Below are 17,663 nucleotides of genomic sequence, written 5' to 3'. Positions count from 1 at the left end.
TGGAGAACTCAACAAGGGGGAGAGCAGTGGTGAGGTGGGGTTTGATCCCCAAAGCGGATGGGAGTTGGAGTCTTATGCTATGACGTCACACAAATTCTTTATACAGACTTAAAGCACCGAAGTCATGACGACAGTAACAACACCACGTCCTTATTCGGCTGGCACGAGACCAGGAAACAGGTCTACTGAGAGCGTGGACGGCGGAGTTAGGCTTCAGCTGAACGAAGGCAGGTGACAGACTGCATAGGATCAAGAACGGAGTACCGTGTCACTCCAGTTCCTTTTCCTAGTCGATGCCTCCGATTCATAGCCGACCAACTTTACGATCAACTAGGATCTACGGAGTATCAGATACCTTGATTTATATCACCTTATTTCAGCCCTTTTACGCCCAGTGACGTCGAGCCCGAGATTACCGAGAGAGTGGCACGCATCGCCCGTCGATCAACTTCATACCTTCGTGCCTCTTACGCAGGAACCGTAAACCAGGATACTGCTTTCGAAACAAACTCAATCTACGATAAATGATTCTGAACTTTCTCTAACCTCACTGCTACCTACTTTCTTTGATTCGATCATCAACATACTCTAAGGCAGCGCCTTCCGGAGAAGAACTCACAACAGAAAGAACGATCGAAGTCCTAACCAAAACAAGAGCCGAACACTCGTATTACTTGTCATCAGCAAAACATCAGACACCATGTGAGTTAGCCCACATGTAATCCATCAACCTATCGATGTAAACCTTTGTAGCCTCCAAGGAACATATCACCATGTCCCGCAAGAGCATCGATAGCAGTCGCTCTCCAAGCCTGTGGTATCTCTGTTCTTCAACATATCGCTCTGCCCAAACAACCACTAACGCTCTTACTCTCAGGAACCGAGCACTCTCCATCCGCTCCAACAACCGGAGCAGCGGCGGCGGCTCCTCCACCAACTTCTCCTCTCACCACCACGGTTCCCGCCGGGGCTTCAGCCTCTCCTCTCTCCGGGGAACCATCCAACCGGAACTCTCCAAGAAGCTCTACCGTCTAATCAAGTCCGAGAACAACCTGATCTCAGCACACGAGACGGCTGCCAAGGAGCGCCTCTCGATCGCCCAACAACTCTCAGAGTGGGGCGAGCAGACTTCCGACGAAGGGATCAGCGACATCAGCGACAAAGTAGGCGTGATCCTGTCGGAACTGGGCGAGCAGGAGGACAACTACGCGCACGCACTGGACGAGAGCCGCGGCACGCTGAAAACGATCCGTAACACGGAGAAGAGCGTGCAGCCGAGCCGGGACGGCAAGAACAAGATCGCGGACGAGATTGCGAAGCTGAAGTCCAAGGAGCCTGAGAGCACAAGGCTAGTGGTGCTGGAGCAGGAGCTGGTCAGAGCCGAGGCGGAGAACTTGGTTGCGGAAGCGCAATTGACGAATATTGTATGTCCATCCATTATCCCTACCCGATCATCTACTTCTCTCTCCCTTTTTCTTTCTTTCTTCTTTTCTTTTTTTTCTTTTTTTTTCATTTTTCTATTTGTTTTTATTTTATTTTATTTTTTTTCAACAAAATCAGTTCCCAAAAGCGCTTCTTTCCCATCTTATACAACCCTATGTTCAAATGGCTAACAAAAACTGATAGACCCGTCAAAAACTCAAAGAAGCCTACTCAGCCGAATTCCTCGCCACCATCGAGCGCGCCGAGAAGCAAATCATTCTGGCCCGGCACGGCCTGCGTCTGCTCAACCTGCTCGACGACACCCCCATCGTTCCCGGCGACTCGCAGATCCCGTATACGCAAGGTCACCAAGCCAGACAAATCCTCAATAATGCCGAAGACGATCTGCGCGACTGGCGACCTACGACGACGGCGGCGGCTTTGGATGAGGATGCCAAGTATGTTACTAGCAACTCGCCCACTTCTCCGACGACGGTCCAGCAGCACGCCCAGCAGCCCCAGCCTTCGCAGCCGAGAAACGCTGCTTCTGTCACTGATCAACAATTGAATGAGAAGGAAGTGGATGGTGCGAGTTTGACGGGGACTGAGACGAATACGACTGGTAATGAGAGTGCAGTAGGGGCAAACCAAGAGGTGCAGACAACTGCTGTTTAATTTGGCGTGTTTGCATGCTTTGACTTATCCATTTCAGCTTTGCTATGGTACCGATGTCGTCTTTTGTTTATTTAGTGTTCGAGGAACTGATACCTATTTTGACTTTGTAAGAAGCAGCATGTTTTAAGTCTTGACCAATATCGAGAAGATTCCAAGCAGTATTTACAGTCAAGCGAACACCGTGGTATTATACTGAAAAAGATGCAAAATTTCCATGCGACAGAGCTCATGACAACTTGTAGCATACCGTAACTAGAACCCCAATCATTTGAAGATATCATCAAAGTCCTTTTGGCACCATCCAACTCCGATCCTCTCGATCCTCAACTCTAAATAGTAGCCGTAATCCTCCTTATGCTCTTTCTTGCACCCTCACCCGTCACCATAACAGCGCCCTCCATCTCCAGAGCCCTCATAACCTCCGCAAACTCAGCCGGCTCAACCTGCACACCCGCCCCCTCGCCCAACCGTCTCGCCACCTCCGAGTACCTAACTACCTGTCCGCCGCTGGTCATCTCATCCAGCAGGCGGATAACCGCATCCTTCATGTCGGCCTTGCGCTGGCGCTCCGCCGCGCTCGTGCCCTCTGTCAACAAGCTCATGTCGATGCGGCCCTGGCTGTCGGTGGCGGCGGTCTTGAGCGCCGACTTGATGAGGCGCACGGCCTCGCGGACGTCGTCGCGCGTGACGGTTTGAGATAAACGCATCTTTGCGTGCGCCTCGGCTAAGCGAATCATGGACTCGAGCTGACGTGTGGTGGCCGTAATGCGCTTCTCGGCGGCGCGCACGTCTTGGCCCAGCTTGCGCATCTCGACGTAGGCATCGACGAGCTCGCGACCGGCTTCGGGCGTGAGGGCCGGGTGGATGTGCGAGCGGGCGTAGGAGATGTAGGAGGTTAGAAACTCGACGGGCTGTTTTTTTGAGGGGGAGTTGGTTAGTTTGGGGTTCATCTTCGTGTGGATTGACAGACGGGGAAAAACTCACAAGGACGTCGTTGGCCTGCTGGGCACTCTCGGGCTTGTCTTCGAGATACATGGAGAGCAAATGGCGGGCCAGACGCTGATCATTCTTCTCATCAACACGATCGAGGATGAGGTAGACCAGATCGAAACGGGATAGAAGGGTTGGCGGGAGGTCAATATTTTGCGGCACTGATAGATCAGGGTTGTATCTACTACCAATGGGGTTGGCAGACGCCAGGATTGATGTTCGGGCATTGAGAGTGGTGATGATGCCGGCCTTGGCGACGGACACGGTCTGTTGTTCCATGACTTCGTGAAGAACGGAGCGGGTCGATTCGTTCATCTTGTCGAACTCGTCGATACAACAGACACCGCCGTCGGATAAGACGAGAGCACCGGACTCTAGAACGAGTTGGCGGGACTCGGGATCGCGGGTAACATAGGCGGTAAGACCTACGGCAGAAGAACCTTTACCACTCGTGTACACACCTCTTGGGGCGATTCTGTGAACATAGGAGAGAAGCTGGGACTTGGAAGTGGATGGGTCACCACAGAGGAGAACGTTGATGTCTCCACGGTATTTGGGGCTTCCACCCTTCTCAAAGGTCTTGTTCGTGCCTCCGAACAGTTGAAGAAGAATACCCTTCTTCACATCATCCATCTCGTAAATTGATGGAGCCAAAGAACGTGAAAGGAGATCGTAGATATCCGGTCGAGCGGCAGTTTCCTTGATCCTCTCTTCCTCATCAGGAGAGACCTTTCGGACTTCGTCCATGCTCTGGCCATTAGCATGGGCTTCCTCCTCCTCGGCAAGGTCGAGGGTCGAGGGATCAGAACCCATCCTCTTGCGGTCGACCTTTTGTACATGGACAACATCAACATATGTCTTGTGCACGCTCTTGACCGTCCTCATGCGCGGGTTGACACGAACGGGGGTGACTTTAAAGATACCAGTGAGCTCAACTCTGTCACCGGCCTTGCAAAAGTCCACAAGCTCGTTATAGACGCAAACGGATACCGAGTGGGGTGTCTGACCAGCAGGCACGTTATCCGGAGTTTCTTGCAGCTTGATGACTTGCTTGTCTTCGAAAGCACATCTGTTGTGGATGATCTGCATTGAGTTCTTGGAGGCGCAGCGAGCCCGAGGACACTCTGTAGGCTCACGAATCTTGCCACGATCTAACTGAACGGTTATAGAATGACCACAAACACTGCACTTGAAAAATGCATCCTTCATGTCGGGGATGACCGGCGTGGTTCTGATGACAAGACCCTTGATGGACACAAGCTTGTCCATGTCAGATGGGTTGAGGTCACGGAGGTTGGTGATCTTGTCAAGACCCCACGGGCGAACCACATACGCCATCTGGCTGACTTGGTCCTCAATTGTGGGCGCCGCTGTTTGGGCAGGCCGCGGGGTGGGCGGTTCCTCGCTCCTTTCAGAGCTTGGGAAGTTCGGCTCCGAGCTTTGTGAGGCACCTGGAGCGGTCCTAGAGTTTTGGGATGCTCTTTGGCTGGCCATTTCCTTTTGCGCCAACTCCATCATACAGTCATGTACGCATTGATCCATGACCGGGATGATTTCGGTAGGATAGTGTTGGGCCTGATGCCATAACTTCAAGGTGCGCGGGTAGGACTTGAGGTCGCGGAGATCCAGATACAGCTTGTTGGTACCAAGCAGCAGCATATTCTCCAGTGCCTCCCAATATGGCTTCGAATCCGCATCCGGATGGCCAATAGTCTCGGCCTCGTCCGCGCCATCTGCCCACATCCGGTATTTCCTGGTGAAGTTCCTGAGAAAGTCCTTGAACGCGGAGAACGAATCGTCAAGAGAAATTGTTGTACCCCAAACAAGACCTTGGCTTTGTCCACCAAGGGCATCTGCCTCAGAGGTATTGGGGTTATTGGTGACAAACGAGTTGGCATCGGAGCCAGGGGCATCGCGGATCACACGACCGGCGTCGTCGAGGATGATTCGGCGGGGAATCTGGGCGGGAGTACGAAGAGGGTCCCCGTTGATGTCGCCTCGACGGGATCGACCGGCAACGGACCTTTGCGAGCTGACGAAGAGCTGACTGCTTTCGCTACGAAGATCGGACTGTTGAGTAAGCTGACGGCCCGGGCTAGAACTGGAGGCATAGCGGATGGGAGAGGAGTCTGCGGAGTGTGGTCAGCATTCAGTGTAGTCCTTTTTTTTTTTTTTTTGGTTGACAGCCATACCCCCAATTAACTGGCTCCGTCCGTTTGCGCGAGGAGTTCGGTCAGCATCGCTCTGGGTCTCTGTCTGCTGGCGCAAAGGCGAGCTCGGCGCATTGCCTTGGTGGGCAGTGCTCTGGGTATTGCTCATCTGCCTCAAGGGAGAAGATACCGGGGCGGCGCCATTGGCAGGCGAGGAGGGCTCGTAGAATAAGGGACTAGAGGCAAGCTGTGATGCGCGTGTCTGGCGAGGAGTTGCGCTCGAAGGACCAGCCTGCGAGCTGCGAGTAGTGCGGGGAGTAGCTGATTGGGAGCTTCTCGTTGTTCTGCGCTTTGCTGGGGAAGACATGTTTACTACTCTGTCCTCGGTGGTTTTGTTGAGATAATACAAAGTATGGAAACTAAACCAACAAGAAGGGACAGAAGACGGGCAGGTTGGGATGGAGACGCTGGAGTGTTGTTGTGGCGGCTCCCGATCCCTCTGTAATTGCGAGGTGGTTGGCAGGTCGGCAGCGTGTTCAGGACGGGCAAGGTGGATCACGTTCCTATCGAAAAAAAAGACAGTCGCGACACACGCGTCTCTGATAAAAGCACTTTACACGGCCGTTCGTGTCTGCGGGGGCTTACTCGCGTTGACCCATTAAAACCCCTGTCATACCCAAATGAGACGGACGAGGCCACTGCAGTGCTGCTCTTGAGTGCGAACTGTCAGGTACGTAAGGTACGTACCGCGCCGTGGGGCCTCGCTTGGAGTGTTCGCTCTGGATTCAAGCCACATCACAGGGACCGCTTCACCCCACAATACCCACGCTCACCACGGTAACCAACGATACCGCCTGCCCCTGGTCATTGTGAGCACTACCTACCTACGCAGCACCTCTGGAGTTCAAGCTAACCACTATATACCTACCCACTTGCGCCCATTGAAGTCGAGTTGCCCCTCGTCGCCGACCTTCTCCAACCGATACCAGTCTCGAGACAGCAATTGATCAAGAAACAAGAACCCCCAGATAACCAGTCAAGATGTCGCCAGGAATGTCGCTGTATAGCGTCAACGCTATAGGTACACTAGGCACCACGCTGCTCCTGGGTCCTGGCTTATACGCGCCACGTCGAGCAATGTTGACAATTGCGTTCCAACAGTAATCCTCTCCAGCGATGACGGTTCGCGGATATTCTCAAAATACTACACTCCTCCTCACGCTGCCGCTGGCGCACCAGGAACAGGAGTGGCCGCCGGACTCGGTACGCAATAGACGCTCCTTTTACCCCTTATTCGGTGTCGCATGTTCCCGTAAGGCTGACCAGCCCGAACCTTGTGCACAACAGCTTCCTCGAGCGCTTCCCAGAACCCCTATCCCGACAAGACTTCTCAAACCCGTTTCGAGAAGGGCCTCCTTCAGAAGACAGCTAAGCAGACGGGCGATATCCTCCTCTACGACAACAAGGTGGTGCTTTACAAGATGGAGTCGGACGTTGCTATCTACGTCGTTGGTAGCGCGGACGAGAACGAAGTTCTGCTCTACAACGTACTTTTGGCGCTTAGGGACAGCTTGCATATGCTCTTCAAGTGAGTATTTATGGCGAACGTGAAGGTGCCGGTCATGGGACATGATTTGGCTAACCACGGACTTTCTACTCAGGCAATCGATCGACAAGCGCACGATAGTCGAAAACTACGATCTGGTATCCCTCGCTATCGACGAAATCGTGGATGACGGCGTTGTTCTCGAGACCGATCCCACCATCATCATTCAACGATGCAGCAAGGCGCCGCCTGCCGATGTCAACCTCAGCCGCCTCGACCCCTTCACCGAGCAGGGTGTCAACAACTTGGCACAACTAGGCAAGGCTAAGCTTACTGACTGGCTTCGTCAGGGTCTCTAAGGGCATGTGCGGGTGGGTAATGACAAGGGAAGGAGTGTGGCGGATGGGAGCAACCAAGGTAAAGTTGGCGCATTGGTTCGTAAAAAGGTATCAGGCCCTTTTGTTTGGCGAGCCTTTTTATGGCAGAGTAATGAGCCAAAGGCGAAGCAAAAAGACACGAAAAGCCAACAAGTGATGGGTTAGCAGAAAACAGGAGTTATAGTCTTTTCCCTTGCGATCTATAGGGTTTGACCCCGTCTATATTCTAATGTCGGAAGCGGCTTTCCTCAGCCTGTTCATGACCGCCGCCGCGATATCGTCTCCATCACTCACACCCTCTACGAATATTACATCCGCGCCGCGCCTGTCCAGCTCTCGGAGGGCAGCGAAAAGGCCATGTGCCACCCCCTTGACATCGTTGCCCAGATCAATCTCCAGAAGCCTTGCCAACACCGTGGTGCCGTCCTCATCCAGCCATTGCCCTTCCCTGACAGCGAACCCAGTCTCGGCCACGTCCCCGCTGTCCTTCGCAGCAACATCATCAAGCCCCTGACTCCTCAACCCCCCGGCAACAGGCCATCTCCCCGTCCTAATAACCGCAACACTCTTCACGTTTCCCTTGCCCTCCTCCTCCCCAGCCGCTTCAACCGCCTCCCTCACATCCGCCTTCGGTACCTCCCTCCTCCCTCCCTCCGCCTCATACAACACCACCCTCGCCTTCGGGCTATAATGCTTATACTTCATCCCCGGCGCTCTCGGCGCCGTCTTTCCTCCGACCTCTGCCTGATCCTTATACGCCTTCTCCACGCCTTCCCACCCCTTACACTCCCTAATCTCCTCCAAGCTGACCCCGCCCGGCCTCAGCACCACAGGCGGCGAGCAAAGCCCGTCGACGACCGTGCTTTCCACCCCTACGCTGCATGATCCTCCATCCAAGATCAGTGCGATGCGACCCCGTAGATCGTCTAACACGTGTTGTGCGGCGGTGGGGCTGGGTTTAGTGCTGGCGTTCGCAGAGGGCGCGGCGAGGGGGGCGTTGGCGAGTTTGATCAGCGAGCGAGCCAGCGCCGAGGCGGGCATTCGGCACCCGAATGTGGGTAGGCCGGCGGTTACTTCCGGAGCGAGGAGGGAGGGGGAGGGGTTGGGTAGCAGGATGGTGAGGGGGCCGGGCCAGAAGCGGGTTATGAGGGGGTGATAGATGGCTGGGATGGGGTCTTCTTCGTCTCCTGCTGAGGAGAAGGAGGGAGAGATGAATGACCGTAACATGCTCAAATCGCAAACGTGCACGATCAAAGGATTATCGCTTGGTCGACCTTTGGCGGCATAGATTCCCTTGACGGCAGCGCTGCGGGTGGCATCGGCGCCTAGGCCGTAGACGGTTTCCGTGGGGAAGGCGACAGGAATGTCGGTGGTGCGGAGGTGGTGGGCTGCTTCGCGGATGGGAGACAGTATATTCTCATTTTCTGATGTAGTTGGGACCTCCCATGTGTTGAGATTGCTAGTTTTCGTTTTGCTTCCATCTTTGTGTTCTGCTGACTCCTCCTTCCAGTGGCCGAGCACTTGGATGTTGCTGTCGTCCACCTTCACTTTGAGAATCCGGGTTTCCATTGTCGTCGAAGTTGTCATAGCGGGTGCCATCAATGGCACTGCCGTAGATTTTGGTCTAGTTATGTCTGTGGTTATAGTGTGGTGGTGTCGATTGAGGATTGGGGTGAGTTGTGGGAGGTGCAAGCGTTTGAATCGGGTAGTGAGAGTTAGAATATTGGCGCAAATAGTTCCCTTCATTCAGGGGATTCGACGATTTCGAGAGATGGATTGAAAACCCAGAGTCTGTCGATTATCTTGGCGATTTTAGGCAACGGATATCTTGTGAGGCATCGGTTGTGTTAGACAACAAGTCTCGAACTTGGTGGTGGTGGTCAAGCTCAGGGTTTGGCTCCCTTTGAGTCACTGTGGAGAAATTTTTCTCTTTTATCCGTCTCAACTTGAACCCAAAACCAGTTTACGCCCTATTCTAGGCTGCTCATCTTACAATCACCACCACAACAAAACTTAACTACAACACATGTTGAGCATGGACGGCCTCTTCAATCTTGCTGAACTATGGATAGTAATTCATCTACCAACACATATTGTGATTCGTGAATTGTTTGTATGATACCGCTTATCTATACCTGACCCTAGATCCATGCTACACCATATACCCCTGGACCTCAGTAAGCACACCAAATACACACATTAAACAATTACTTCAGTGTGGTTCTGAGACAAATAACATCCCGTTACAAGACCCTACCTCCCTCAGACACTCGTGTCCACCTCACTTCCCCTCCTCCCCTGCCTGACCGGAAGCGTATTCACATGCGCATTCGCAAACCCCAAGTGCTCCGAGAAGCTAGCCAACAATCTCATCACATCATCCCTCACCTCCTCTCGATTCGCCATGCCCTGCATCACCCTGACTCTCGGCGGCTCCGGAACATGAGGCATGTGCATCATATCTGTCGAACCCTGGCTATTGCTGTGGCCATGACCATGACCATGATATTGACCATGACCATGACCATGATGCACCTGGTGACCATGATGCCCGCCACCATGGCTGCCCGTGCCATTATTCCCGTTCATGCTCCCGCCCATGCCGTACCCTCGAGGCGGATGGTGCGAATCCGGGTCCGGCCGCATGCCGCTTGGCCGCCGGCGACTACGGTTGCGCCCTTCGCCACTCATCGCCATCGGATCCATGCTGCCGCCCAGGTATTCCGACTCGGCGTACTCGCCAGCTGAATAACCCCCCACGTCGTCGTCGGTGGCGTAGCTGTAGCTGTCCGCGCGGGAGTGGGCGCGGCTGCTGGTCCTGCTGCCGATGCTTCCGCCGCCGATGCTACCGCCACCGATGCTACCGTTCCCTATGCTGCCTCCACCGTTGACGGATGAAGCATAGTCGGGCGTACCACGACCGTTGGTCCCAATGAAATGCTCCTCTGACGGCGCCTGAGCGACCCGGGCGTAGTCGCTGTCGTCTGACACGTAGATGGACGGTTCGCGGACTGATGATGATCGTACGACAGGCAGCGGCTGGTAAAGTGAAGCGTGCCGTTCGAGGTCGAACGGGTTTGCGCCGCCTATCTCTGAACCACTGACAGAAGCAGCGTCCGAGTTGGCTGTGGATGGCCGCGTATACTCCCGATTGGTGAAATCGTTTGTTGGCATAGGTAAGCTTTCATCGAGATCGATCAAGCTCCCTACCGAAACGCGGTTGTCGACCGGAGGCTTGGGCGGCATGGAATCGTAGCCCGTCGATTGGAAGCCTAGCGGGTCTGTAGGGTGGTGTATGAGGGGTGGTCGAACAAAGTTGTCATTGTGGCTGTCGTTGGAGCGCTCTTCATTCCACGGGAAGCGCGACATCTCCGGATGAGCAGAAGCCGGCGGAGCAGCCATTGACGGAAACTTCCAGTCCTGCGTACGGCGGTTGATGTTCATGGGCATATCTGCCGGGTCGCTGAGGGGCGGTTTGCTAAAGTCTGGGTTCGGGTTGAAAGCTGCGTAGTCTATCGAACCACGGGGTCCGGCTTTGATGGTCTCCATGTCCACAAACTGAGACAAGTCGTTTCCATCAAAAGACGCATCCAAGTCTATGAGCGACTCTCGTAGTGCCGCCTGTGAGCTCGGTTCATATTGTCGAAGGTTGAGATCCGAGTCTTTTGGTGGCTCCGGTGCTGATGCTGCCTCTGATGTGGACGTTGGACCCAGACCGTAATAGGCACGCGAGTTCTCATTGTAGCCGGAGATCGTATTAGGATCAAACAGCTTTTCCAAAGGTGCCTTGAGAGCTAGTAATTTAGGAGGAGGCGGCCGCCTCCTTCCTTTAGGCTTGGGGCGCCGGGTCTGCTCTTCATCGAAGTCGAAGTCGACATTATGCCCATAAACATCATACACGGCTTGAGCATCGCTGTCCATGGCCATCCGGTCAAAGTCGACCGTTGTGCTAAAGTTCCACTCGTCATTGGAGAGAGCAGTCGAGGCATAATCGGATGGGCCTTGAGCACCAACGGGCGCAAACAGCGATTTTCGAATACCTCCCTGTGCCTCCCAAACCTTATAACCCCGAACAAGGTTGGAAAGTGATGCTGTTGGGTATTCAGAGCTCGTGTTGAATATGTAAGGGTGCCGCTGGACTTGCTCAATCGTCGGTCGTTTTGCAGGGTCTTCGACCAGACAGAAAGCCACCAAGTCCTTGAGGTTGTCTGAGTACTGGTCTCCTTCTAGACGAGGCGCATGGGACTTGATATAATTGCCAAGCTGAGGGATGTTGAACCCCGACATGACATTGGGAGGAAGTCCGGATGCAATCTCGTATACCATAGATCCAAACGCCCATATATCAACTGGTGTGCTGTAAGACGGTGTAGGTTCAAAGAGTTCTGGTGCCATCCAATGAGGCGTCCCAATAAAAGTCGACCTTTTGTCGAATTTGGTCTCCACGATACCAGCCACACCAAAGTCACAGAGCTGTACGGCGCCCGTCTCCGTCACAAGTACGTTGGCGCACTTGATGTCACGGTGGATGATTCCTTCTTTGTGTACCCAGAATATGGCCTCTGCGACTTCTCGTAGGATGGGAATGATCCACTTCTCCTGCAAGCCCCCGGGTGCGGTAGGCTTCATCAGAGTAGCCACGCTTCCGCCAGCACAGTACTCGGTGATCAGCCACATGGACTGTCCAACGGGCAGTACATCGAGAATGAGATTGATGTTCTTTGCGCCGCTGTTACTGAGTAACTTGAGGGCACTGGTCTCCTTCATAAACTCGCTATACGTGTCTGCCAGCCTAGGATTCTCCCTGTCGCTCTCCTCGATGTCAATAATCTTGACAGCCACAACAGCATTGGACTTGTTATCCGTCGCTTTGTATACGCGGCCAAAGCTGCCTTTGCCGATGAGCTCCTCTAGCTGATATGGGGGTGCTTCTTTTCCTGATTTATTGCATTCTTCTGCAACAACTGTCTGCATCTTCTTGGCATCCTCAATGGCCTTTTTCTTTGTAGTGGTCAGGAAATCTGACCCGTATACCGATAGGGTCGCCATGTTTGCTGACTGCCCCCGCAAGGACCCGAGGAGACTGTTGGTAGTATAGTACTGGTGATTGTGTGAAGCCTCAGTGTTCCTCTCGTGACCCTACCAGCGAGCCGGTCTAGATATGGGACAGGCTTCTAGCCCCAGGCGGTGTGACGGCAACGTAAGTGTGTCAATCAAAACGACACCTCAGCTGTGCAGCGTTACTCTGGTGCTTTCTGGGCGCGCGGTGAGATCAATGTGCTAATGAGTCCTAGGCCTCAAGTGAGTTTCAAAATGCACTTCGCAGATGCTAGATAAGTTAGTCCCATAGGAGCCTCAAGATTTCCAAGATAGTGACCATGTAAAAAGGGCAACGATAGAAAGCTATGAGGACAATGACTGAGGGAAGCCCGATCGGATGGTCTATGGGAAATGTCAGTGTTCCTGAACTCCTCAACTATGAGGTTGACGGATGTTTTAATGTATGTATACAGCAATGAGTCTAGAGATGGAGGTAGGGGTACAACTCCAATGTCCAAGAGTGACACCCTTGACAGAACGGTTGAAAGAAAAGGGCAAGCCTCGACCTTGCCAAGGATGAGAAATCATGTTATCGATCCGATATAGAAAGAGAGCAGGTGTACTCACATTAAAATTGGTACTAGGAGTATCGCGGTATGCGTGGTATGTCCGGTCCCTCCTACCGATGAGATCTCCCGTTGTTGACGACGGACGATGAGATTGTGAAGAAAAGCGAGCGACTTGTGTGAGGTTCGGAACTTGCCCGAGTCAGGGTCACCCAAGTCCGCGTTAGGTACTCGGCTCCTTGCACTGCCAGGGGCAAAGTCGCCCAGAGGTGTAAACTTGGCAACAGGAAAGTCACACCGAAGCACAACGCTCAGGATCCTTTACAGGACCGAACAAACGAGCCAGTTCCAACTCTCATGCAACAGAAAAACAAAAAAGTATTTTTGGCCTCAAACACGATGGCTGGATCATCGGTGGAGCACAGATCGATGGATAAAGGACAGCGGCTCCTTGTTGTCAGTGCGCGTCCACACCGCTGGCTGACAATGTGCCCGTCCTGACTGTTGGTTGTTGACTTGTTGTGGTTTCCACCAGCAATCTGAGGACTTGACAGCGGATAGAAATCAGGGGACAGAGCCGAAACTCACGACGGGATGTGCTAAAACAGGGAGCCCCAAAAGGGATTCCGTCGTAAGCGAGATCAGCCAATGAGAGCCCCATAACGCATATCACCACGTGGATGCCGCTCCACTTGTGGAGGATGTTCGAGTTCCTTTGCGCGGGAGCTCAGCGGTCCCAGGTCTTAGATCCAGCCCTGTAGCGGGCCTTTACCGATGTGTAGGTATGTAAGGTGGTAAAACATGGACGTCAACCATCAACAAAAGCACCTCTCTTCATTTAGTTCACGGTCTCCCGTCCTGTCATTTTGATAGGAATATCTTCACGATTTCAAGAGCTGGATCTACGGTGCCTCGCCTGAACCCTCCAATCTCTTCACCATCTTCCCATGAATTCCCTCCCAAGCATTTTCACATTGACCTTTGGCAATTCCAATCAACAACCTCGAACAGCTGATCTCTACATTTTCCACAATCGCCAACCCCCCATCTGGCCCCTCTTTGATCTCCCACACGGTCTCCATGACCATTGAGAGAGGGCTTCTGATTCGGACAAAGAGGCCAGTGTCCAGCTTCGCAAACTCATACGTGCTGACAACGTTGCTGTCCCACAACCCGGCGGGCAGCGTGTGTATAACATCGGTGACCTTGTAGGACTTTGTCTCGCCTAGCATTCGCGGCTGCACAGCGCTTGGAACGGCTGGCGGCGCACTGGGGGTGAGAGGTTCGCATTTGGCGAGATGAGGGTCGCACGAGAGAAGGAACTCGTGGTCTTGTAAGAGTTCTATCGCCTGCTCCCGGGTAATCTTCGGTGGGAGGGGAGACTTGTGTACGAGTTGCGCTTTGGTGGAGAGGACTACAGCGGCCTCTCTGTTAGTGCTGTGCGTACTTGTAGGATTTGCTGAATTGCTACGAACATGACATGTTTGTGATCTTCTTGATCGACGTTCATAAGAGTGGATCCTTGCCGTAAATGTACGAACAGTTTGAATGAGACTCGTGGTAAAGTGTGCGATGGTGAAAAGCAGATAGCGGTATGGTTGACATTCCCAGAGTTATGCTGTTTCTTCTCCTAAGTCTTAACCTCACATGGCGAAGTGGTCGTAAAAAAACAAACCCAACCTGGGCAGTCCACTAGGGTGCGCTTTAGCTGAAAGGCCGTTACCAAATTGTGATAGCGACTGCAACTATCTCGAAACACATCGGTTTGATGGTCTGGTCGTTGTCAAATCCTAAACAGCTCGACTGAAAGACCAGACCTGAAACAATGCTGTGAAGCGCCGGATCGAGGAGAACACAACAGGGGCAGCTCCATTGGATAAGCGCCCAAAGTCCTTCCAGGTTTACAGTCCCCGAACGTTCGGTCCTCGATGTGCTCATGTGCATAACAACCTGAGGACACTGTGAGTAGAGGTGGGAACACAACAATTATTTGTAGATGTTCCTTGGTTATGGCCCGAGGAATGTTCGATTACCTAGGTTATGGGATAAGGTACAACTCTAAAGACTTTGTTAGAGCACAGACCTAGAAGACAGTGTATGTGCTAACCACGGAACCATAAGTAGCAGAGTCTATTAGCAGTTAGGTACATGGGGTTAGGGTTCTCTCCCAATGCAGAAAGGAGCTTGGGCCAATCGGTCGCCCAACCTAATTAATGCGATGATGTCGTCGCATGGGAATTCGGATTGGCGCGACTTTCTCCATGAACCCTGAAGGCCAATCCAAAATAATAATAATCAGGTCATAATCCCGGGATTCCAGCACCATCACAAGTGCTGTAGCTACTATGGAAGCAGTAGCAAGGAGAAAAGCAGCTGCCTATGTCTGCTTGAGTTGTACCCGGCAATTCCAACGACACATTCGACGACAATACCACAACGCCGCCCCACGACCTGATATCTACGATGTCGTGTGTGTTGGTGGAGGACCGGCAGGTCTGAGTCTCTTGACTGCCCTGCGTAAGTCGCCAATTTGTGTCCCAGCCTCACACTTGGTCAGTTGCTTACCCTCAGGTTTGCAGGCGCCAACCCTGTCACCTCCCACCTCCGTGTTGCCCTAGTCGAAGCCCAGGATCTATCCAAAGTCAAGTCATGGAAGCTACCGCCAAGCAAGTACTCGAACCGATGCAGCTCCCTCACGCCCACATCCGCTTTCTATCTCGACCAGATTGGTGCCTGGGAACATCTCGATCAAACCAGAGTCCAACCGTACCACGAAATGCAAGTCTGGGATGGCGTTACGGATGCCCGGATCGAATTTGACTGGGCACCCGGTTCGGCCCTGGTAGAAGGAACCACCATCGCTTACATGAACGAAAACCTCAACCTCACATCCGGTCTACTGAAGCGACTGGAGCAACTGGGTGGTGTATCGGTATTCGAGGGTGCTAAAGTTGAGAACATCACCTTTGGCGAGGAGACGGAGGACCTGGATCTTAGGCAATGGCCTGTCGTACACATTTCTGGAGGCAAGCAGCTTACTGCCCGCCTTTTGGTTGGAGCCGACGGAGCAAACAGCCCAGTCCGTGCCTTCGCGGGTATCGATGCGAAGGGTTGGGATTACAACAGACACGGCGTGGTGGCCACGCTAGAGATGGAGGGCGAGGGTTGGGGCGGAGAGCACACCAAGATTGCCTACCAGAGGTTCCTTCCCACCGGTCCTGTGGCTATGCTGCCCATGCCTGGAAAGTATTCGACACTTGTCTGGTCCACAACCCCGGAGAATGCCTCAATACTCAAGAGCCTCTCGCCCAAGGATTTTGTGGCTATGGTCAACGCAGCATTCCGTCTTAGTCCAGTGGATCTGGCCTTCATGCACACACAAGGGGCGAACCAAGACTATGAGTATTCGTGGAGGTTACAACACACATCCTTCAACCCGCGGGCAATCCCGCAGACCGTAGTTGGAGTTCAGGAAGGCACGATTGCCTCTTTCCCATTAAAAATGCGCCACGCTGATACCTATATTGGAGAGCGTGTCGCTTTGGTAGGCGATGCCGCTCACACCATTCATCCACTGGCAGGCCAGGGCTTGAACCAGGGCCAGGGCGATGTGCAGAGCTTGGCCAAGACGATCGAGCACGCCGTCACCCATGGACAGGATATTGGAAGTATCATGTCACTCGAGTCGTACGTATCGGAACGATACACAGCAAACCATGTGCTTCTTGGGGTCGTTGATAAGCTCCATAAGCTCTATTCTGCCGAAAGCGGCCCGTTAGTGCCCTTGAGGTCACTGGGCTTGAACGCAGTCAATGCTCTTGGGCCGTTGAAGAGCTTCTTCATGAAGCAGGCTGCAGGAAGCGGCACCAAGCTCTTCTGAGCTCCGCCCCTCCATTTCCAAACAGGATGGGCAGCTTTCGAAGTAGTGTATATGTATTTGTACCAACTTGAGCCATGTGTCATGTATCACCACACCCCGTGCAAGTTTGCTTCTAGGGAGCAGCTGAACCAACTTACCGCGAGATCATTGGTAACGCGGAGCCTCAAGACCCCTCAATAACGCTACGAGACGGGATTTGTTCGATGTTTGAATTGTGACTCCCGTCTATACAAACACTCCCAATGGACCTAGACAATCTCTTGAACCACATCAGATCACAAAATGCCCCTTACGCGATCTCCTGACAATTCAGTCCCATATCCTTCGACTCACACCGAGGCAGCTGAGCCAGGCTTCAGCGATTGGTATACTCTACCTGTAAACCTACATCGACTGCCTTCATGGCCGGGCCCTCCGGCTCATTGGACTTACGTTTGCTTTGTCCCTTTTGCGGCTCCAACCTGTGCAGTCCACTCTTTCGTCTTTCTTGCGCCGGCGTAAGTAGTTTCCACCGACTAGTACTGGCCTGTTCGTCCGCAATCACAACGTTCTGCCAAAGGAAGTGTATCAATTTGCCGTATCTTATGAACCGGACACGGGCAAGGCGCTCGACCTTGCGTGCCTGGAGCGACCGAGCCTTATTTCGCGAGCCAGGCAACAGCTTGGGACACCATTCTCACTGAGCGCAGCTATCTGTACGAGCCACGCTCTGTTTACATATCCAGCCAGCCATCTATTCATAGTATCTCTAGGCAGACCTCTCCACTCGATGAGACTATCCGCTTTCACAGGGTCAACATAAAACCTGCCCCAAATCTACAGTCGCGAATCCGACAAATCGTCTATAAGTGACACGAACCCGGGGCCTCATCGCAGTCCTAGATCGAGCATATTGCGGAACTGGTCATCTGCGAAGAAATTAGCTGGTCGATTGTTGGCTGGCATCCTCAACAACTTGCACTTGGCTTACCATTGCCGGTACCAGAACTCAATCAAATCTTCCATCTGCAGTGGGTG

General features: G+C 53.1%; 7 protein-coding genes across 9 annotated transcripts; 3 read left to right on the top strand and 4 right to left on the bottom strand.

Annotated features, from left to right (window-relative positions):
- Positions 1-155: 155 nt before the first annotated feature.
- Positions 156-2,258, top strand: NCU02540 (meiotic expression up-regulated protein 14). The gene is made up of 3 exons (XM_960578.3): positions 156-702; positions 878-1,424; positions 1,627-2,258. Coding segments are annotated over exons 1-3 (1,020 nt in total). The 5' UTR covers positions 156-700; the 3' UTR covers positions 2,098-2,258.
- NCU02539 (cell division control protein 54) lies at positions 2,140-5,814 on the bottom strand. Its single transcript, XM_960577.2, has 3 exons — positions 5,280-5,814; positions 3,082-5,216; positions 2,140-3,008 (listed from the first exon to the last, which is right to left on the bottom strand). Exons 1-3 carry the CDS (start codon positions 5,602-5,604, stop codon positions 2,427-2,429), a joined length of 3,042 nt encoding a protein of 1,013 aa, XP_965670.1. The 5' UTR covers positions 5,605-5,814; the 3' UTR covers positions 2,140-2,426.
- Positions 5,815-6,105: 291 nt separating this feature from the next.
- On the top strand, positions 6,106-8,990 carry NCU02538 (coatomer zeta subunit). Its single transcript, XM_960576.3, has 4 exons — positions 6,106-6,318; positions 6,399-6,500; positions 6,585-6,825; positions 6,899-8,990. The coding sequence occupies exons 1-4, from the start codon at positions 6,279-6,281 to the stop codon at positions 7,140-7,142; spliced, it is 627 nt and encodes a 208-aa protein (XP_965669.1). The 5' UTR covers positions 6,106-6,278; the 3' UTR covers positions 7,143-8,990.
- On the bottom strand, positions 7,318-9,074 carry NCU11234 (translation initiation protein Sua5). The gene has a single exon (XM_001728364.2). It carries the CDS (start codon positions 8,904-8,906, stop codon positions 7,380-7,382), a length of 1,527 nt encoding a protein of 508 aa, XP_001728416.2. The 5' UTR covers positions 8,907-9,074; the 3' UTR covers positions 7,318-7,379.
- Positions 9,075-9,201: 127 nt separating this feature from the next.
- Positions 9,202-13,310, bottom strand: pod-6 (polarity-defective 6). 3 transcript variants are annotated; one of them, XM_011395015.1, is made up of 2 exons: positions 12,828-13,310; positions 9,202-12,602 (listed from the first exon to the last, which is right to left on the bottom strand). In XM_011395015.1, the coding sequence occupies exon 2, from the start codon at positions 12,207-12,209 to the stop codon at positions 9,423-9,425; it is 2,787 nt and encodes a 928-aa protein (XP_011393317.1). In that variant the 5' UTR covers positions 12,210-12,602; positions 12,828-13,310; the 3' UTR covers positions 9,202-9,422. The 3 variants fall into 3 exon arrangements, with proteins under 3 accessions (XP_011393317.1, XP_011393316.1, XP_011393318.1); XM_011395014.1 differs by having other exon boundaries at positions 9,202-12,489; XM_011395016.1 differs by having other exon boundaries at positions 9,202-12,478.
- A 288-nt stretch (positions 13,311-13,598) lies between these two features.
- Positions 13,599-14,583, bottom strand: NCU16364 (hypothetical protein). Its single transcript, XM_011395058.1, has 2 exons — positions 14,242-14,583; positions 13,599-14,180 (listed from the first exon to the last, which is right to left on the bottom strand). Exons 1-2 carry the CDS (start codon positions 14,246-14,248, stop codon positions 13,669-13,671), a joined length of 519 nt encoding a protein of 172 aa, XP_011393360.1. The 5' UTR covers positions 14,249-14,583; the 3' UTR covers positions 13,599-13,668.
- A 431-nt stretch (positions 14,584-15,014) lies between these two features.
- NCU02536 (ubiquinone biosynthesis monooxygenase COQ6) lies at positions 15,015-17,054 on the top strand. The gene is made up of 2 exons (XM_960574.2): positions 15,015-15,283; positions 15,346-17,054. Exons 1-2 carry the CDS (start codon positions 15,112-15,114, stop codon positions 16,644-16,646), a joined length of 1,473 nt encoding a protein of 490 aa, XP_965667.1. The 5' UTR covers positions 15,015-15,111; the 3' UTR covers positions 16,647-17,054.
- Positions 17,055-17,663: the final 609 nt, after the last annotated feature.

This window comes from Neurospora crassa, linkage group I (genome assembly GCF_000182925.2).
Source record: "Neurospora crassa OR74A linkage group I, whole genome shotgun sequence".
Classification (NCBI taxonomy): Eukaryota; Fungi; Ascomycota; class Sordariomycetes; order Sordariales; family Sordariaceae; genus Neurospora; species Neurospora crassa.
This window is presented reverse-complemented; position numbering and strand designations above follow the sequence as displayed.